Source organism: Entelurus aequoreus, linkage group LG09, assembly GCF_033978785.1.
Source record: "Entelurus aequoreus isolate RoL-2023_Sb linkage group LG09, RoL_Eaeq_v1.1, whole genome shotgun sequence".
Taxonomy (NCBI): domain Eukaryota; kingdom Metazoa; phylum Chordata; class Actinopteri; order Syngnathiformes; family Syngnathidae; genus Entelurus; species Entelurus aequoreus.
This window is the reverse complement of record NC_084739.1, coordinates 21,332,160-21,355,508: the sequence shown is the minus strand read 5'-3', so window position 1 is coordinate 21,355,508 and position 23,349 is coordinate 21,332,160. Positions and strand designations below refer to the sequence as shown.

At 37.2% G+C, this 23,349-nt stretch overlaps 1 protein-coding gene across 2 annotated transcripts in view; it reads left to right on the top strand.

Annotated features, from left to right (window-relative positions):
• Nucleotides 1-23,349, top strand: part of lmbrd1 (LMBR1 domain containing 1) — a 109,581-nt gene that overhangs the window by 28,582 nt on the left and 57,650 nt on the right. For both annotated transcript variants that reach the window (XM_062058309.1, XM_062058308.1), the window contains 3 exons: nucleotides 9,776-9,873; nucleotides 13,521-13,588; nucleotides 14,925-15,013. In XM_062058309.1, coding sequence (XP_061914293.1) covers nucleotides 9,776-9,873; nucleotides 13,521-13,588; nucleotides 14,925-15,013 — 255 coding nt within the window. The remainder of the gene's footprint in view (nucleotides 1-9,775; nucleotides 9,874-13,520; nucleotides 13,589-14,924; nucleotides 15,014-23,349) is intronic.

Below are 23,349 nucleotides of genomic sequence, written 5' to 3'. Positions count from 1 at the left end.
TTGAATCTTTGGGCACCACACGATTCGATCCGAGTCGATTCTTGGGGGTAATGATTCGATTGAGATTCGATTCATGATTCAAAACGATTTTCAATTCAAAATCAATACTTTTTTAATAACATTGGGTGCCTAAGCGTCTGATTAACTACATTCCTACATTAAATAGACAAGCTCTAATAAATGTTTATATAACTTAAAAGAAAACTTGTTTAGTTTAATATAATTCAACCCAAACATTTAATAAAGTCAAATACAAATAAAACAACAAGAGATGTATCTTATCACTTCTCTTTTCGAAAGTATACCTGTACAGCAGATATGGGCATTTACATTATCAATATGATTTGCCTGAGTGATGGACAGGACAGATAAAAAAAATATTTTTTGATTTTTGATTTTAATCGATTAAAAATCGTTACAAATAAGAATTGCGACTCATTCGAAAATCAATGTTTTTTGAGACCCCTACTTGATAGGTTTAAACCACTGTCATTAAAGTTGTGAATTTAAAAGTACATGGGTCTATTAGTTTTTTTCATCATGGTAATAAGTATCAAAAATTGTGGAAATTCACTGGTATTTGTATGGACTACTAACATTCTGGTATCATCACAACCCTAGTAAATTCTCGCAAAATTTTGTATAAGTTGCCAGTGTTGTGAATTATATTTTTGTCATGAGCGATGTCTGCGATAATTTATTGTTTATTACAATGACAAAATAACTATATGTAATAGCTATAATTTAAAATATATATATGATTCAGGGACGATCAATTTTTTAATATGATTCGATCCGATGTTATTCAGTAACTTTTTAGAAAAAAAAATCAACTAGTGTGACTGTGAAATAAATACTAGATACTGGAAACTGCAGGTGAGGTTTCCTATATTCATGTTAGTTATTATAAGGGAATTAGGTATGTATGAATTATGGATACAAACAAGCACGCAAACAACAATTAAAGGGCAATGCATTCACATCGTATTTGAATTAAGTGCAACCAACACTTTAGGTTGACTTAACAAGGGGAAACCTTTTCTGCTCACATTTTCAGCATCCAAGCAATTTTCAATAAAGGTACAGTAACCAACATTTTAAGAGTAGATTTACCTGCTACAAAACCCAAAACAAGTGAAGTTGGCACGTTGTGTAATTCATAAATAAAAACAGAATACAATGAATTGCAAATTATTTTCAACCTATATTCAATTGAATACACTGCAAAGACAAGATACATAATGTTCGAACTGGTAAACTTTGTTATATTTTGCAAATATTAGCTCATTTGGAATTTGATCTTAACATGTTACAAAAAAGCTGGCACAAGTGGCAAAAAACACTGAGAAAGTTGAGGAATGCTCATCAAACACTTACTTGAAACATCCCACAGGTGAACAGGCTAATTGGGAACATGTGGGTGCCGTGATTGTGTATAAAAGCAGATTCCATGAAATGCTCAATCATTTACAAACAAATATGAGGCGAGGGTCACCACTTTGTGAACAATTGCGTTAGCAAATTGTCGAACAGTTTAAGAAAAACATTTCTCCACGAGCTATTTCAAGGAATTTCGTGATTTCATCATCTATGGTCCGTAATATCATCAAAAGGTTCAGAGAATCTGGAGAAATGACTGCATGTAAGCGGCAAGGCTGTAAACCAACATCGAATGCCCGTGACCTTTGATCCCTCAGGCGGTACTGCAACAAAAACCAAAATCAGTACACATGGGTTCAGGAACACTTCAGAAAACCACTGTCAGTAACTACAGTTGGTCGCTACATCTGTAAGTGCAAGTTAAAACTCTACTATGCAAAGCGAAAGCCAATTTATCAACAACACTCAGAAACGTCGCCGGCTTCGCTGGGCCCGAGCTCATTTAAGATGGACTGATGCAAAGTGGAAAAGTGTTCTGTGGTCTGATGAGTTGACATTTCAAATTGTTTTTGGAACCCGTGGACGTTGTGTCCTCCGAACCAAAGAGGAAAAGAACCATCCGGACAGTTATAGGCGCAAAGTTCAAAAGCCAGCATTTGTGATGGATGGGGCTGTATTAGTGCCCAAGGCATGGGTAACTTACACATCTGTGAAGGCACCATTAATGCTGAAAGATGCATACAGGTTTTGGAGCAACATATGTTGCCATCCAAGCAACGTATTTTTCATGGACGCCCCTGCTTATTTCAGCAAGACAATGCCAAGCCACATTCTGCACGTGTTACAACAGCATGGCTTCATAGTAAAAGAGTGCAGGTACTAGACTGGCCTGCCTGTAGTCCAGACCTGTCTCCCATTGAAAATGTGTGGCGCATTATGAAGCGTAAAGTACTACAAAGGAGACCCCGGACTGTTGAACAACTTAAGCTGTACATCAAGCAAGAATGGGAAAGAATTCCACCTGAAAAGCTTCAAAAATTGGTCTCCTCAGTTCCCAAACATTTACTGAGTGTTGTTAAAAGAAAAGGCCATGTAACACAGTAAAAAATTAAGTTTCTCAGTTCCAACATTCTCTTTGCGGTGTATTGAATATAATATATATCATTGTATTGTGTTTTTATTTACGATTTACACAACGTGCCAACTTTACTGGTTTTGGGTTTTGTAAATAAAGTTCCCCGACCCTATGAAGTAGGGCTGGGCGATATATCGATATATCGCGGGTTTGTCTCTGTGCGAAATAGAAAACGACTATATCATGACATTCGAGTATACGTTCTCACGCAGTTGCTTTTAGCTGCAGGCATTACACTGCAGGCTCTTCTCACTCTTGTCTCTCCTTCTCACAGAGACATAAAACAAGTGCACCTTCTTACATACGTCACATACGTATACGCCCTCGCGGAGCAGAGAGGTAGCGGCATGGGTAACGTTAGCTGTGGTACGAGTGGTAATATGAGAGAAAGAAGGTGCGAATCTGGTAACAAATGAAGGAAGAATTAATTCCCCCAAAAAACAGCATGGGGTCCATCGTCTGGTGGTGGTTTGGCTTCAAGTGGGAATATGTCGAACAGACAACCGTAATTTGTCAAGTGTGGGGCAAAAGCGTTGCTACAAAAAGTAGCATTACTGCTAATATGTAGCATCATTTGAAAAGTCACCTGCTAGAGAATGAAGAGTGCTTACTCCGCATGTCAACATCTCTGTTCGGTGCCACACCAACAAAATGCAGAGGCAACTATTTCCACATCAACACCGTATGAAAAAACTAGTCAACAACAGAAGGAGATAACGTCCGCAGGAACCTACCACATAGCGAAGGACATACACTATTTGATTTCCTATTATGCAGCTCATTTTTATTTGACAGTTATTGAAATATCTTGTGTGACATCATGCACTAAAGTGCACTTTATGTGTTTTAAACTCTTGTAGTGGCGTTCTGTACAAAAAGTGCACTTTAATTTAGTGTTGTTTTGATATGTCATCTTAGTGACATCATGCACAAAAGTGCACTCATAGCTTGTTTTAAAATGTCTCTGACAATCTTGCACTTTCTGTTTTGAAATGACATGAATGTTTGTGCCACTGCTTAATAACTGTTTAATAAATACAGTTTTGGTCAATTGACTTAGTTGTGATTTCCCTCTCTGCATGAAAGTTTAAAATGAGCATATATTATTAATGCAGTATGAACAAGAATGTTTTAATGTAGACACATAGAATCATCATACTGCTATGATTATATGCATCAAGTGTTCATTCAAGGCGAAGGCAAAATATCCAGATATATATCGTGTATCGTGACATGGCCTAAAAATATCGAGATATTAAAAAAAGGCCATATCTCCCAGCCCTACTATGAAGTATCTGTTCTCCGCCCTGGCGTCGTCGATTGCGGACAGCGTCCCAGGTGTGCAGAAGCATTTATGCGGCCTCATCCATGTTGATGGTGTTGGTCCCTCGCTTCCTATTTTCCATAGCCTCCTTGATCCATCTCTTGTATTTATTTATTTCTCATGAAATGACTACTCCTTGGCTGCTACGTTGTTATGTTCTGGAAGTCGGTGCGTCACCAAACTTTCTCCGCTGTCACTTTCGGTGTGGTGGTCACTTCTTTTGTGGCTAAAAGTTGTGTTCCGGCTTTAAATTATTGTGTTGTGTCATTATATATATTATATTATCTTGTGGCGTTTGCGCTTGTTTTGACCTTTCTCAGCCACCGTAGCGAGTCGCCGTTTTGTTTTGATGACGCCACAGATGGGCAAAATAGACGTTTAACGTCTTAGTCAATGAAAGTGCTAAACTTCATATAAAGTCTGCTGTTTTAAATCTGATGTTTTACTTTTTTTAGTATCGATAAAATATATCGATCCCCTTTTAAAACGATTTTGGATCGATACCTATCTTCTGGAAGGCAAATTTGCAGAGCACAGATCGATAGGAATATATATCGATCAGTTGTTGCAATCATTATTTTTTTTCAATACAGGTTATGAGTTAGAAAATCTCCTTCTAGTTGCATAGAAATGGCCTAAACTGTATTTTGAAAAATGCATTCTTTTTAGGAAACATGATTTTTGAAATTATGAATACATTTAGAATCAGGATGAATAATAATCGTAATTTGGTTGTGAATCGATTTTTCTGTGCACCCTTAGTCAAATTCAAGTTTTCTTACAAAAAATAAGTTAGGGTAAATTAATGACGCATGGTGCCTCGTAGTTGAGTCCCTTCACATGAACCTTCCTGACTTTTGCAGTGCACATTCCAATCCTCTTTGTAAATGATTAATTATCACTTCAGCCATATAGTATTATACTGAGCAGCCAGGACAATCATCTGTGATGCTTTCGTACAAGAACTTTTAGTTCTGCATTCTTCGACTTTTAAAGCCTTACAATTTTCAGTTCAACTTTGAGTTATATGACTGTTGGGAAATCAGCTTTTGAGGGTCCACTGTATCGGCGCGTTTTTAAGATGGCATCACCATTTAAATTGAATACAATCAGTCAAACTTTTGTACCCATGGAGCTGTAGAGCATCTCTCTTTTTGACACGTCCTTTCATGCCAACATTGATCACATTTTAATACAATTTCATACAAAAACTAATTAATTGCAATTACTGTAGTTTCGCGTTTCTAAGTGCAGCTTGTCCATTATTCACATTAAGCTAGTCTTTAAGACACATTTTGTGCAATTTCCCGCATAACTGTGTTTTTAGACACGTTCATCATGGTTACTCAGGTTTTATCTGTCTTCAGTGACACCCATTTACTGCTGAAAAAATACCTGTACTCTATCTGTGGATCTTAAGTGTTTGGGCCTCACCTTAGGTCTCCTATGCTTTTTTTCCCTGAACATTTAGTTTGTTCAGTATTTTTTTCTGTGTCAAACAAAGACAGTTTGACACAGAAGCGTATTTTCTTTCACATCCTGCATCCCAATTTTGGAATTGGCTGCGACTCGTTGAAAAGTCAGTGGCAATTTTGTACAAAGCAATGTTGTGCACACCGACGGCAGCAGGATAATGGGTTGAAATACAAATTACTTTAAATGGATAAGTTGTTTCTCTTACTGGAATGCTTTGATGACACAAAAAGCACTGTTCACTCAGTACAAGCAGCGGTTTTATCGACACCTGCTGGACAACTAAAAATACTGATGTCGACACTGTGTCGCTGTTTCAGCTAACACCTCCCCAAGACAAAGTATATATACTTGTGATCCAGCAGCCCATCACAGCTGGCAGCAGAACCATAATACAGATGAGGTTAATAAGGGATTACACACACTAGGCCAATTGTACTGTGCTTGGGCCCACTTAAAGCCTGGCACGTTTTGATAGTGTGAGCACACTGATGCACGGCCAGTTTCGGCACGATCCCATGGACACTCACATGCATGCGATTAATAGAGCAGCGTCCTAAAATGATCGTAATGTGATCACTCCTATATAACGAATACAATGCAAAGAGACAAGTCAAAAGCCAAACACATAGTATGCTTGTTCACCTGAGTAAAACAGATCATAATTGATTGATTTATGAAAGCAATTAATGACAACCGTCGACTTCCTTAGTAGAAACAATACATATAACTAGAATTAAGACTTGAAATAATCAAAAATTACAGTAAAATAGCAATGTTGAAGTGATGGGACAAGTAAACTGGGCTGTGGCTCAAATACTCTATTTGAGCACAGGCCAGCAAGGGCCAGGAAAGGGAAGAGGTCCAAATGCCCCAGTCTGAGTACGTTGCAAGTGACTTTAAATTAGTTGTTTGACTGCATCTTTACCCCTTTAAAATTGGAGTGGCATTATCTACTATTTGAATTAATTATTGAACACAAATGTAGTAAACGCCGGACAATTAATCATTTAAAGTTTTTGACAAAACAGCATGCGGTCAATAGTTTCTTGAAACTCACTGAGATTTTTTTTTTAAATGTTGTGTTTTGTCCGACCAACCATTCCAAACAGAGATATTCAATTATACTCTGCTGCATAAAAAAGTCACTCCAAAACAAGTCCTCCTCATTATTGTGGTGCTGGAACCCAAATATTTTTGTGAAAAAAATTTAACAATATAGTTAGTTGCAATAATTGTATGCATGTTCGAAAAATAAACTTAAACCAGGGGTCCCCAAACTTTTTGACTCGTGGGCCGCATTAGGTTCAAACAATTTGGCTGGGGGCCGGGCTGTATATATATATATTATTACTAGTACTACTACCTACTCAGTGGCCTAGTCGTTAGAGTGTTCACCCTGAGATCGGTAGGTTGTGAGTTCAAACCCCGGCCGAGTCATACCAAAGACTATAAAAATTTGACCCATTACCTCCCTGCTTGGCACTCAGCATCAAGGGTTGGAATTGGGGGTTAAATCACCAAAAATGATTCCCGGGCGCGGCCACCGCTGCTGCTCACTGCTCTCCTCACCTCCCAGGGGGTGATCAAGGGTGATGGGTCAAATGCAGATAATAATTTCGCCACACCTAGTATGTGTGTGACAATCATCGGTACTTTAACTTTTAACTTTTTAACTTTATATATATATATATATATATATATATATATATATATATATATATATATATATATATATATATATATATATATATATATATATAATAAATATATAATATATATATACTACCGTTCAAAAGTTTGGGGTCACCCAAACAATTTTGTGGAATAGCCTTAATTTCTAAGAACAAGAATAGACTGTCGAGTTTCAGATGAAAGTTCTCTTTTTCTGGCCATTTTGAGCGTTTAATTGACCCCACAAATGTGATGCTCCAGAAACTCAATCTGCTCAAAGGAAGGCCAGTTTTGTAGCTTCTGTAACGAGCTAAACTGTTTTCAGATGTGTGAACATGATTGCACAAGGGTTTTCTAATCATCAATTAGCCTTCTGAGCCAAGGAGCAAACACATTGTACCATTAGAACACTGGAGTGATAGTTGCTGGCAATGGCCTCCATACACCTATGTAGATATTGCACCAAAAACCAGACATTTGCAGCTAGAATAGTAATTTACCACATTAGCAATGTATAGAGTGTGTTTCTTTAAAGTTAAGACTAGTTTAAAGTTATCTTCATTGAAAAGTACAGTGCTTTTCCTTCAAAAATAAGGACATTTCAATGTGACTCCAAACTTTTGAACGGTAGTGTATATATATATATATTCCTCACACACTAATTCACTGAAAGAGCGCGCACTTGCCGCTGATGATGGGAAAATGCCTTTTTAGACAATATGATTTGCCTGAGCGGCTAGGAGAAACCGAGAATAACAAGCGGTAGAAAATGGATTAGAAAGGACAGATTTATAAAAATAAAAAAAAAGTTATTTCTTTTTTACCTTGAAACTTCCCGCGGGCTGTATTTTGGGCGCTGGCGGGCCGTAGCCGGCTTTCGGGCCTTAGTTTGGGGACCCTTGCCATAAACCATACACAGATATAATTGTTTCGATGTTTCCGATTTATTTAATAGACCACTTGAAAAACGTAATTGTTTTAAAGTGCCTAACATCTGCCAGCGTAGCTGTATTCCCCCTTTTTTTTTTTTTTTTTTTTTTTTTTTTTTTGCTGTATGCCTCTAATGGAAGCTTCTCCATCTTCCTTGGGAATTGTCCCATTATAAAATAGTAAAATTGTTTCCCTTTCATACTCATACCCACAAGGCAAACCCCTTTTATCATGGGATAAAAAAGGTTGGACAAAAAAACATGTCTCTTTTGACTCATGCAAACGCTGTATAACACTGTTACAAAATGTGTTTTTCAGATGAATACATTTGTATAAAAGAAGTCATCTGAGCAGGAAAATTACCAACAAAATCAAAGCATTTCAAGAAAAAAAAACATAAAACGGGAATAACACACATTTTACTGTGGGCCATTATTGGAGCTTTAACAGACACTGAAATTCTGCATTGTCATGGGACACTCAGAAGTTCCTTAATTTTTTTATTTCCAGATAATGTTTTCAGTGAACACAAAAGCATGGCTATCTTATTTCTGTACCATTCTGATCAGAATAGCAACAATGGTAGTATAACATACTGTATTTTACCAATTTGATGGTTTTTAAAGGGGTCATATTATGTTAATTTTTCTACATTTAAAACACTTCCTACCTAACATATAATGCTGGTTCTTTGGTAAAACATTTGCGTAGATTATGTTTACAGACCATCTTCAAGACGCTTTCTGACCGTCTCTTCAGATGGTTTTATTTACAAGCCTGCACTTCGACTGCGTCTCCACCTCGTTAGCTGTGGCATGCTGTAGTTTTTAGCTCTTCCATAAGTTAAAACTTTACGCTACTTTGTTTTAGACATGGCAACAGCAAAGGATGCATGTGCATGTACGAGCAAGTCTGCCCCACAACAAGAGGATAAAACATAAAGGAATTTAGTGACTACAATATCGGAAATCTCTACCATATATGGAGATATCCGCTGTCGTCACCAATGGGGAAAAACGTTACAAATTGGGCGAATTCCAAACGACTGGTTTGAAGGAAGTATGAAGGAAGGCAAGATTGGTTTATAAATATCTCCACCATGCCTCCATGGTTTAATTTCAAATTTTCAGGATTTATGCAGATCTCAAATAGACAAAAACAAGTACCAATAGGTAAGACAAGTTGGTTTTGCATAATAGGTCCCCTTTAAGTTTGAAGCTTTTCTGTTTATTTAACATTTCAGTTTTACATATTACATTTTACATACATATTACATAGTACATTTTTAAAAGTATTTGCTTTAAGGCAGGTGCAAACAAGATATGTTTTGCAATACATTTTGTAATATATATACAGTACAATACATGGTTTTTTTTATGGTTACCTGGTTAACATATTAGAACCATTTTCATCGGCTTTTGACAGTTATATTATAAAGAACTGACTGAAAGAATTACATTATTGTATCATTGTGGAAACAGGGAAAAGGAAAAATATATTCACAGAAATTAATTGGTGTGTACTCAGTGGTGCCTTTTTATCTGTCAAGGGAAATTTCACATGATTGCAATTGGATTAACTGGGTGTATCTTATAGCAATTTCAAGCTTCTATGAAAGGAGTAATATATATTGATTCCGCATTAGGTCCAGAGAGAATACACTAAATTACCAGTCTCTGTGTCACCAGAAAGTTTTATACATTTTACAAAAAAAATATTCAGTGCAATGTTTAAGCATTCTTTACTGTATGCAGTATATATGTTGCAGAAATGATACCTTATGTATTAATAAATGATACATTCTTATTGTTTTGTTGCTGTTTTTACTTACTTGTTTTGTTTCCTTTTTTTGTCCACAGCACTCTACTCCATCATTCTGTTCTGCGTCTTTTTATGGATCCCTTTTGTTTATTTCTACTATGAAGAAAGAGATGATGAAAACGTCAACACATGCTCGGTAACATTTTGCACTTCTTCTGTCTCCTGAGGAATTCCACTTCAAAGTCACTGACTATATTGTTAGATAATTTTTACTTTTTTGTACAAGGGTGTTATACGATGTGGTGGTTCAATAATGTTGTCATGTTTCAACAGTAGGGCTGCACAATTAATTGACATTGAGGGGCAGAGAGTCAAGGGACTTTCAGTATTAGCGTCTTTTTTCATTCTTGAACGATGCACAAGCCTTCAGCTAGGTGGCAGCGCTGCTCAAATTTATCAACAGGCTCAACCAGGTAATATGACCAAGTGTATTGGTTTCCCTCTATTGGTTGCGCTGAAACGTACATGATATACAGCTATCATTTAAAGTTTTCTAATAATTACACCAGCACTTCTTTTATAGTGAGACAGGCAGGGTGAGTGTGACAAAAAAACTATACACATGTCTTCAGCTATGGCATGTAGGTGCGGGTAGCAGAAACTCATAGAGTGGTTTGTGCGGATAAATTAAATATTGTCAGGTTCTCAATTGTATTTCAATTCAGGGAGGGTGTGAACATTTTTTTTTCCAGAGGGGGCACGACTAAAAATAATTGCAGCACTGATTTAACAGTACAACAACAACACAGCCAGTCCTTTTTTTAGTCATTCACATCTTTGTGTCGTCGGTGGGTGGAGAACGGGGTGTCAGCTTTACACACATACAGGAAGACAGCCTCCCTACTCACAACTCGCCACAAAGTAACACCAATTAGGAGGAAAAAACATATGATTATAAAGCCAAATGTCCCGTCGTGGGAATAAGTTCAGCTTCAAATCGGATTGGCAATATTAGCCCATCAACACGGACAAACGAGCGAGAATACCGGGATCACGTGATGGCAATAGGCAAAAAGACAACGTCTGACATAGTTTTTCCAAATGGGAGAAAAATGCACTCTAAGATGTTCAATATTTATTATATTTTTTGCTTACAGGAGTGAATCCATTTAAATTTTTTGTTTGTGTATTTATTTAGGATAACAAAGTTATTTGCCTTCCAATTACAGTACAATGGTAAACAATTTTACTGCAATGAGAAATCAAAGTTTATATCTTTTTAGATGGTTACTTTCTATTATTGTATATGTTATGATTACATTACATTATAATCAATGTATTGTATTATTTAATTAGTTTAAAAGCATTATGTAGACAAACTCTGATTCTGTCTGCATAAAGTCAAATACTTTTAAAAGCAAATTATTGCATATTGGGGTGTACACCGCCTTCCGCCCGAATGCAGCTAAGATAGGCTCCAGCACCCACCGTGACCCCGATAGGGACAAACGGTAGAAAATGGATGGATGAGTGGATGTTTTGATGTGTGGCACCTTGAGACAAGAATATGTTAATTGACAGTCTAAAAGTAACATGTCTTCCTTCACTCATTTTCCAAGTTTTATGCATTTTTATGTATAAAATATAAAAATCGCAATTACGTTTTTTTCTCAACATCGTGCAGTCTTATACAACAGGCATATTTGCAGTACGATGCAGGCCTTAAAGGCCTACTGAAACCCACTACTACCAACCACGCAGTCTGATAGTTTATATATCAATGATGAAATCTTAACATTGCAACACATGCCAATACGGCCGGGTTAACTTATAAAGTGCAATTTTAAAATTCCCGCCACACTTCCGGTTGAAAAACTCCTTTGGATATGATTTATGCGCGTGACGTCGCAAAAGCAACGGAAGTGGTTGGACCCCATCGGACCCGATAGAAAAGCCTCTTGTTTTCTTCGACAAAATTCCACAGTATTCTGGACATCTGTGTTGGTGAATCTTTTGCAATTTGTTTAATGAACAATGGAGACTGCAAAGAAGAATGTTGTAGGTGGGATCGATCGGTGTCTTAGCGGCTAAGTACAATACTGTAATATCTGTGATATTTGCATTAGTGTACTGTGTCTTTAAGGGTTTGGGGAACGCACATGCGCGAGTGAGTTGGCGGAGAACTTGAGTGTGTGTGAGCGTGACTTTTGGCTAACAGCAGCTCGTGTATGTGTGTGCGTTACTTTTTGAACTACAACCAGTTACCGCTTGTTAATAAAGCGATTGAGCAATTTGTTTAATGGACAATGGAGACTGCAAATAAGAAAGTTGTAGGTGCGATCGGTGGAGCGGCGGACTACAGCAACACCAACACCAGGAGGTTGTGTTGTGTTTTGAGCAGGATAACAGACGCACTACGGTGAGTCTAGCTTTGGCTTCCAAACATTTGATCGCTTGCCCGTATGTGCTTGTCGATATGTGCATGTGACGTACGTAACTTTGAGGAGATATATGTTTCTTGCCGACTCTGATGGCGGCCGGGGTGTCGTCAAAAGCGTAAAACGCCCGCTGCCGCATCTAAGTTAGCTAGGCAGCTAGGTTAGCTTCTGTTTTTTTAGCTTCGCCAAGCGGAATATTATTAATCGTGTATTTACATGTTCATGGTTTAATAGTATTATTGATCTTCTGTCTATCCATCCAGTCAGGTTTTTTTTTTTTTTTAGTTTCTATCTGCATTTGAGACTGCTGCTATCACGTTGGCTACATAGCTAGGTTAGCTTCTATTTTTTTTTAGCTTCGCAAAGCTGAATTATTAATCGTGTATTTACATGTTCAGTCACTGTGAATGTCCATTTCGCGTTCTCGACTCTCATTTTCAAGAGGATATAGTATCTGAGATGGTTTAAAATACAAATCTGTGATACACAATAGAAAAAGGAGAGAGTGTGGAATCTAATGAGCCAGCTTGTACCTAAGTTACGGTCAGAGCGAAAAAAGATACGTCCATCACTGCCTCTCAAGTCCTTCACTGTAACGTTCCTCATCTACGAATCTATCATCCTCGCTCAAATTAATGGGGTAATCGTCACTTTCTCGGTCCGAATCTCTCTCGCTCCATTGTAAACAACGGGGAATTGTGAGCAGCACTACCGCTTGTGACGTCACGCTACTTCCGGTACAGGCAAGGCTTTTTTTATCAGCGAGCAAAAGTTGCGAACTTTATCGTCGATTTTGTCTACTAAATCCTTTCAGCAAAAATATGGCAATATCGCGAAATGATCAAGTATGACACATAGAATGGATCTGCTATTCCCGTTTAAATAAAAAAAAGGCATTTCAGTAGGCCTTTAATACTCAATCATTTCCACATTGCAAGTTTTGTTTGTGGGAGAAACTGATTCCCAGTGCCGGTTTTGAGAAAGATAACCATACCGATGAAAAAATTCCTCCTCATATTGCCAACCAAAAAGGACATTAGATCTATGCTTTAGTATGTCTTCAGATATTGGTGCACAAATCCAAAACTTTCACACTGCTGCTTTTCTGTCTCATGTGTCAATTTTAAGAAGATGAGTGGGATGGGCTCCGGCCCTCCCGCTACCCTGAGAGGGACAAGTAGTAGAAAATGGATTGAATGGGTCATTTTTTATAAAAAAAACTCAAAGAAAGGACATTTAAGAACTCAAAGCTCTGATTGGGTCAACAGAGGCAATACAATATTACTCTCAATCTAATATTCTTAAGACAAATTAAATATTGACCTCTCCACCCCCACCTTTTTTCATTTCATTATATTTCTCTTAATGGGCAAGACTCAACAGTTATTTTTTTCTTCTTTTGCAGCAAGTCAAAAACGCTCTGAAGTACACAGTTGGATTTGCCATTGTCTGTGTGGCGCTGCTATTAATTGGGTAAGTTAGACACACAATTTCTTCCTTTGCCACTTGATAGCTGGATGGGGATATGCCATTGTGCTCATTTAATGAGTCTAGAGGACTTAGTCAAACATTAATAGTGCAATCTTCCTGGCCATTATAAGACATTCAAAAGATAAAGCTATATGTCAAGGGTAAAAGTTTTGTCGTACCTGTTTAGTTCTAAGTGTGTGCAGAAGTTGATCGTCTTTTGTGAAATCTATCAGATTGATTTGTTTAAAGGCAAAAAACACTTGTTTTAAATGTAAAAAAAACAAATTTAGATTTACCTCTACTTGTGGCTGCCCCAAGATTTAGTCATCTGCTAATGACAAAAGCAATTTAGCTAAATGTTTTCTTCACACAATTTAGCTAAATGTTTTCCTCACCCATTGTAACTGCTTTGTTACACCAATTGTTGCCCCATCCCTCAATTTTTAGCAACATGATCGCTTTCTTTTTCAACTCCTTTTCTGCTACCAGGAGACAACAACATTCTGTTGGGTGACAGTTCAATCAACAACGTCTTGTTTGGTCTCACAAGGCTTTTGTTAACTTTTAAAGAGTTTCTGACCTTTCACTGCCACATGTATACAATTGCAAAAAATAACAACTTTCACCTGAGCATGGGACAATTCTTTGTTAGATTTTGTAAAAAAAAAAGATACCATGGTACCTCAACATTTTTATGTATGGTTTAGGGCTGTCAAAAATAACGATTTAACTCATGTGATTAATGACAAAAAATGATGGAATTAATTATGTATATACATAATATACACATATTAAATCACACAATTTATTTTGACCGTACATTGATATTTTACCTTAACTGGATGGTTTACCTGGAAGGCGGCGTTTGTCGCCATGCGGTCAGTGATCAGGTCATTGCATACATTACTGCAAAGAGGTACATTTAATTCCAAAATACACCCTGACTGGACTTTAAATAAATACTGTTACCAAGTTTTGAGAAAATTAACAACGCACATTCAAGTAAAACATTTCAAAAATGTTCCTGGATGATGTTCTGACAATAGGATTGTGTTTGTATTGGGGTCTTTTCTTTTTAAGTTGATTTAGATTATGCAAGCGAGTAATAACCTGTGATTAATCATGATTGATCCAAATTCAGAAATGTGATTTAATTTGATAAGAAAAATATAATTTGACAGCACTCTTATATATACATTATTTTACTACTGTGAGCATCATGGAAAAGACCCTAGTGAGCTGCACCTTATGGTTTTACTTTTAGATGAAAATTCTTAGTTATGCATTATCTCAGAATTCCGACCAAACCCACATTTTTGTAAATGTTTGTCATTTTCAGAGCATTTGTTCCACTTGAGCCTCCACCGCAAAAGAATGCCACCCAGTGGGAGAAAGTTCAATACCTTTTTGAAGAGCTAGGCAGTGGCCGTAAGTACTGTTGTTTTACAAAGTAGCTGACATGTAATTAACAGACTTTGGAGTTTTCCTTAGGGTGTGTTCAAACTTGTCCTGTTTTGTTTTGATTAAAACTAATTCTGGTAGGTTTTTTCTACTAGTATGCAATCAACCGAACCCTGTTGTGCACCAACATTGTATTTAATTTAATTTGTGAGGAACGTTGCTTGTGTGCATTGAAATGTAAACATTTTAGCCACATTTCCATTCGCTGTCAGATTGACAAAAAGTTGTGTGTCTGTGTGGTAACCTGTGTGTTTATATTTAACAAAAATTCATCAGTGTACGAAGGACCAACATTCTGAAGTACCTTTATAAATGGAATGGTGGAAGAATGAGTATCTTTATCAAACACATTTAGTGTTTCAACTGGTTTAAGAGTTGTGGGACAGGCGAGAGACCAGCTCGTCAAGCAAAATTCAAAGTGTGAGAGAATCCAGGAGTAGAGAAAAAACTTAGCCACAGTTTCTGTTAGGTTATTTCTGTTTTGCTGATAGCCACAGTTTCTGTTAGGTTATTTCTGTTTTGCCGAAAGTTTGCAGATTGAATTGACCCTTGGTGTAGTCCGGTTTACTTTAGCTGAGTTGTGTGTGACAACGGCACTCTTCAACATTATATTTCAAAAGCTTTTCATGAATATAAAATGTGTCATAAAGCTGGCTATGGAAGTCCTTACTTTATGCATATGTTCTTTACTGTATAAACCAATGACACAAGTTTGAACACAGCCTTCACTTAATTGCATTTAGTGCAGCAAATGTGTTGGTATGTATTGAACTCAACACTGTTAATTTTGCATTTTTCATTTGCATACTTTTTTTAAAAGAAAAATATTCTCCAATACAAATAATAATAATAATGGAATAGAATTATAGAACGCTTTTCTAGACACTCAAAGCCCGTTACAGTGACAACCTATCATTCATTTACACCTTGATGGTGGTGAGCTACATTTGTATCCACAGCTTCTCTGGAGTAGAGTGACAGAAACAAGGCTGCCAATTAGGCGCCTACGCCTAATAATGCACAAAAACATAAAAATAGCAATGAGCAAATTCAGAGCCAGGAATATCTCTTAAGCAACTAAAACAATAATATATATTAAATAATAATACATTAACATAAAAAAAATTAAGGCAAATTGAGCCACAATAACTTAACAGCACCATAGGCTCAGTAGACAGAGATTACAAAGGAACATAACAAGTTAGCCTTTACGCAAACCATAAACTGATAGGTGTGGGCTGCACGGTGCATCTGGGAACACACTGTGCACTTCTGATTGGTGTTTCTATGCATGCGTGAGTGTGTGTGCGACTGTGAGTGTGTCTCTGTCTGTCTGTCTATGAGGCTGCAGTGCGTTAATAAATGTCCCCACACGATGTACATTTGACAGTGATTCATAGCAGGGAAGCTAACATCAGCCTACGGTGACAGCCTAAATATCTACTAACGTTACTTACCGCGATGTGCTTCCTCAAATTTGACGTTGAGTTCATGTGACCGCCTGGCTCTGTTTGATTGGTGAAACGGAGTCAAACGTCACCAGTGACTGCATGTGATTGGTAAAACGGAGTCAAACGTCACCAGTGACTGTATTTGATTGGTGAAACGCAGGCATGTGATAGATCCTACTTTGAAGGTCTGTCTGACAAACCAAAACAAACAAAGCGTGCATTAACAGATCGATAAAAATCAGTAGAGAGTAGCGAGCTGAATGTAGATAAATGGAGCGGAGTAAAAGTAGCGTTTCTTCTCTATAAATATACTAAATTAAAAGTATGTTGCATTAAAACTACTCTTAGAAGTACAATTCATCCCAAAAATTACTCAAGTAGATGTAACGGAGTAAATGTAGCGCGTTACTGTCCACCTCTGGTCATAGATCATCAAAGACAGCGCTTAAGCTGTTAAGACGAGATCTAAAATGGAAAAAGAATAGAATGCAATTCAAAATTAACTGATCTCACTGTCCTCAGGTGTCCTTACTTGTTGAGATAAGAACTGCTTAATATGCTTCTATAGATGCTAATGTGGAAAAAATTGCCAAATGTGGACTCCTAAGAGTCCCCTGGACCTTTGCCATATGTGGATCAAAGAGGAAGTTTAACCATCTGCCTCTTTTCACAACAGTGGACTGACCCCCTCGCATGCTTCCTAACCTTCCTCCCTTGTCACAGGGGAACATTTCCAGGCTGCCATGTTAAAAATGCGAGGGTCATCCCTGTTCTAATTCCCCCCTTCCTTCTTTCTCCAGAAGGAAGCCTAATTGTATTATGGAAATCAACATTTGCCTCATAATGCAGTTGACTGCTTTACTATGACAGGTCACTAAGGTCACTAACTTAATGACTTAAACATTAGATTTATTATAATGTCCTTATTACACACACGTTATGGCAACCTTATGTATTTATAGTACGGCTGTCAAACGATTAAAATATTTAATCGCGATTAATTGCAATGTTCATAGTTAACTCAAAATTAATCGCAATATCGCAGATGATAATATATAATATTATATTATATAATGTTTCATCATTAATAAGTGTACCCTGGACAAAATCCCTAAATGTAGTTAAACCGGATGTATAGCATAGCGCTTTTATTTTGAAGCCGGAAAACTGTGTGATTGTTTTCAGAAAATGTCTTGACATGTTTTAATGTCTGATCGACTCAAATAAAAGTCTCCTTGCGACATCCTGCCGACCGTCTTTCATTTCTGTTGAGCTTTTATGTCATTTTACTTAGTAAAGCAGTCACAGTAACAATCTAAATGTTAAGTTATCATTGCACTTTCATCGTGAACTGAACACCACCCACCTCTGAAAAATGTGCAGCAGACGTTTGCTGGAGGGATGTTGCCTCTTCTTACGGCGAAAAATAGTCCTTCCTTGTCGGGAGAACAACTTGCCATTGCTTTGAACCTGATATTTCCCTAAAGGCCTACTGAAATGATTTTTTAAAATTTAAACGGGAATAGCAGATCCATTCTATGTGTCATACTTGATCATTTCGCGATATTGCCATATTTTTGCTGAAAGGATTTAGTAGAGAAAATCGACGATAAAGTTCGCAACTTTTGCTCGCTGATAAAAAAAAGCCTTACCTGTACCGGAAGTAGCGTGACGTCACAGGAGCTAGTATTCCTCACAATTCCCCATTGTTTACAATGGAGCGAGAGAGATTCAGACCGAGAAAGTGATGATTACCCCATTAATTTGAGCGAGGATGAAAGATTCGTAGATGAGGAACGTTACAGTGAAGGACTTGAGAGGCAGTGATGGATGTATCTTTTTTCGTTCTGACCGTAACTTAGGTACAAGCTGGCTCATTGGATTCCACACTCTCCTTTTTTTATTGTGGATCACAGATTTGTATTTTAAACCACCTCGGATACTATATCCTCTTGAAAATGAGAGTCGAGAACGCGAAATGGACCTTCAGTGCCTTTTATCTCCACGACAATACATTGGCGAAATGCTTTAGCTACGAGCTAACGTGATAGCATCGTGCTTTAACTGCATATAGAAACAAAAAAATAAACCCCTGACTGGAAGGATAGATAGAAAATCAACAATACTATTAAACCGTGGACATGTAAATACACGGTTAATGCTTTCCAGGCTGGCGAAGGTTAACAATGCTGTGCTAACGACGCCATTGAAGCTAACTTAGCAACGGGACCTCACAGAGCTATGCTAAAAACATTAGCTCTCCACCTACGCCAGCCAGCCCTCATCTACTCATCAACACCCGTGCTCACCTGCGTTCCAGCGATCGGCAAAAGGACGAAGGACTTCACCCGATGCGTTTGGCGGCCCGGAGACGTAGGAAGTCAAGGTGAGGTCGGCGGCTAGCGCGGCTAGCGCGGCTAGCGCTCCAACAAAGTCCTCCTGGTTGTGTTGCTGTAGTCCGCTGCTAATACACCGATCCCACCTACAACTGTCTTCTTTGCAGCCTTCATTGTTCATTAAACAAATTGCAAAAGATGTCCAGAATACTGTGAAATTATGAAATGAAAACAGAGCTTTTTGTATAGGATTCTACGGGGTACCATAACTTCCGTTACTCTGACTTCGTCACGCGCATACGTCATCATACCGCGACGTTTCAGCCGGATATTTCCCGGGAAGTTTTAAATGTCACTTTATAAGTTAACCCGGCCGTATTGGCATGTGTTGCAATGTTAAAATTTCATCATTGATATATAAACTATCAGACTGCGTGGTCGGTAGTAGTGTGTTTCAGTAGGCCTCTAAGGTAGACTTTCTTTTGTCCATTTCTCTTTGCTTGTGGCTCATCAGTAGCAAGTGAACTGCAGCCAAGTTCCCCCCACTACGCTACGGCCCGAGTGTCAAAAAGGAAGTGTACGCGTTAATCGCCCGTTCAAAAATGTAGTGTCGTTATTGAAATTTATAGTTCACGTGTTATCGCGGTAACTTTGATATTCTTAATTAATTAATTAATTTATTTATTAATTAATTAATTAATTACTTAATTTATTTATTTATTTATTTATTTTTCTATTCTTAATTTATAGTGATACTTGGAGCAGTTCAGTATGTTGTTACTGTATGTCTGTAGGTATAACTGATGTATCCCTTTTAATTAGTGCCTAATAATAATTGTCTGAATGGACCAATAGTACATTCTAACAAAGTAAAGCATGTACCTTCTCAAATATACATGTTATCCCCAAACATCTTGATTTGCAAGAGAGATACCTCTCAACTTGCATCAAACAGCACGTTGGTCCAATGTATTCATATGCTCTCGATCTTCACACATCCATACTTATTTCCATCACTACAGATGTACCTGAATACTTTTGTCTATCATTCAGTTTCACAACAGAGATACATTTTCTTTTTGTTTGCACAATGGATGTACTTTTTCTTATTACTTAAATGTGGGCAGAATTGGTTGATGGCATACTATCTACAACCCTGTCTACAGGTTTTTCTGGTTTAAAATACAACCTACCTATGTTTAATATGACTTTACATATAATTTTTAAACTAAAAGAAAAAGCAAAATGTTACACTTAAGTGTTCCGAAAATTGATTGACTGAATATTAAGAATTGGTCACTTGTGTAGAACTATGATGGTTGAATACTCCTGTCTTAAATTTCTGAAATTGATTTGAGGCAAAATGGAGTGCACTCTTTGGCTGACACCAGCAGAAGTCCTGTTGACTTGGTCTCAATTTGTTTGCAATCTAAAGAAATGTAACATAACGTTGACTATGGGAAGTTGCTACATCTGGAAAGACCTCTGCAATGACTACTTCCCCAGCATAGGTTATGTTGCCCGATACAACATTGAATCAAAAACAGGAGTTCAGAACATTTAGAGAGATTCTCTTGTCCCTAGAATACTATTTACAGTTCAGTATTTCCTACAGAGACTTCAATCTATCTGTGGTGGGGGGAGGGCTACATGACCGTTGTCTAGTTTTTAATTGGCCATGATTCATATGCGTGTAGTTTACTATGAGAGAAACAAAAAGTGAGCAAAAAACATTAAAAGGCAAACTTCTATGTCTTTAAACTTCTATGTTTAGAATAAAATTTAATGTTCTTCTGTCACATATTTTTCTGGTGAGGAAGAGGGGTATCACTCTGTGAGAAGAGCGACATGTGCCTTCATGTTAGTCTCCAAAAAGACCACAGAAAGTCTTCAGATTTGCCGCTAGTCACTTTAAAAAAAAATACTATCAAAAAAGTCTGAATATTCTTCAAATATATTGCTGTGTCTTCTTATTCTCTGACAGACCAGGGACATTATGCACTAAGAGTTGCATGTTTTTCCAACTAAAAATAGACGTACATTCAAATCCAGAAAACGGCATAAGCAAGAAAAAAAAAAAAAATTAATTATTATTATTCACCAATCCAAGCACTTTTCTTTGTTAAGCTCAAATAACATTGGAATTGATCACAAATGTCTGTGTGCCTGGGCATGCACAGGCAACGCTCCATTATAAATAAGCAGACCATATTGAAATTAGCCATTTGCCTGAGACCATGCCCAATCAGAATCCACCACCAACGATTAGGCCAAGTTATTTTTCTTGTGTTAAGAACGAACAAACAAGACATAAAATAGTGAGACTGTCAATACTGTGTGCTCCGAAAACTGCAAACAGGCTAAAATAATAAAAATGAATGGTCAACATTCAGTAGTAGCGCACGCCGTTTGAAAAGATAGTCGCTGCAATGATATGTAAAACTTTAGAAGAGGTGGGTGATTCTGGCCCCGTTTACACTGCACACTAAATACATTTTTGTTGCCCTCAAGTGACACAGATCAAATTTTTTTGCCACGCTCCAATGTGCTTCAAATCTGATCTTTTTGCATTAGATTCAGGCCACATCAGGATGTAGTCGATTGGAATTGGATCTTTTCAAATGTGACTTCAGTCTTAGCGGTAATGCGACCTCTTATCTGACTTTTTTGTCAGCCTTGGGCAAACTTCGTATTCGTGTGCACGAGGAAAGACGCAACCTGCCAGCGGAAATGGCTAATTTATCACAACATCCGGTTTCGGTGAGCAAAGTGTTTTTTCGACGGCAGAATTTCTGGTGCATCACTAGTCAATAGTGCGCAAATGGGCTATATGTAATATATGATTATATATTTTGATTCCGAAGAAATAGCGATTGTTGAAGACCGGAATTGACGCTCTGGCATATTTGCTTACATGTTACGTACTTTGCGTAATTTGTTTAAATCAGTTGAAAAATAAAGCTAATGTAAATCCACGCTCATGTCCGTTCTTCCTCTATTTAACAGCCCTAAAAATATTAGAACCCCTCCAAATATACTATACTATATATATATACAGTATATATATATATATATATATATATATATATATATATATATATATATATATATATAATATATATATATATATATGTATATATATATATATATATATATATATATATATATATATATACATATATATATATATATGTATATATATATATATATATATATATATATATGTATATATATATATATATATATATATATATATATATATATATATATATATATATATATATATATATATATATATATATATATATATATATATATATATATATATATACCGTAATTTCCGGACTATAAGCCGCACCTGACTATAAGCTGCACCAGCTAAATTTAGGGGAAAATACAGATTGCTCCATATATAAGCCGCACCCGACTATAAGCCGCAGGGTTTTGATGTGTAATTACCGTAGTATATAGGGGTTCCTGCTACCACGGAGGGGATTGTCGGGACAGAGATGACTGTTTGGGAACGCAAAGCGTCCCATTTATTAACAATACATCTTTCAATCATTCAATCAAACTTTCACAACTTTGACATGGCGAACAGCATTCGTGCAGAGTACAAATAATACAACGGTGCAAAGTAATACAAAGTGCTCGCCTGTACGTTATCAAAATAACCAGCCTACCGGTATATGAAAAGTCAGTCTTTAATCATTGTGTCATCGTCTTCCTCCTGCGTACTAAAACCACCGAAATCCTCTTCGTCGGTGTCGGAGAAGAACAGGCCGTAAATAAGCCGCACCCTTGTATAAGCCGCAGGGACCAGAACGAGGGGAAAAAGTAGCGGCTTATAGTCCGGAAATTACAGTATATATATATATATATATATATAGATATTTTTTAAAAATTTTTATTTTTTTGTGATAGAGTGATTGGAGCACATACTTGTTGGTCACAAAAAACATTCTTGAAGTTTGGTTCTTTTATGAATTTATTATGGGTCTACTGAAAATGTGACCAAATCTGCTTGGTCAAAAGTATACATACAGCAATGTAAATATTTGGTTACATGTCCCTTGGCAAGTTTCACTGCAATAAGGCGCTTTTGGTAGCCATCCACAAGCTTCTGGCAAGCTTCTGGTTGAATTTTTGACAACTCCTCTTGACAAAATTGATGCAGTTCAGCTAAATTTGTTGGTTTTCTGACATGGACTTGTTTCTTCAGCATTGCCCACACGTTTAAGTCAGGACTTTGGGAAGGCCATTCTAAAGCCTTCATTCTAGCCTGATTTAGCCATTCTTTTACCATTTTTGACATGTGTTTGGGGTCATTGTCCTGTTGGAACACCCAACTGCGCCCAAGGCCCAACCTCCAGGCTGTGGATTTTAGGTTGTCCTCGAGAATTTTGAGGTAATCCTCTTTATTCATTGTCCCATTTACTCTCTGTAAAGCACAAGTTCCATTGGCAGCAAAACAGGCCCAGAGCATAATACTGCCACCACCATGCTTGACAGTAGG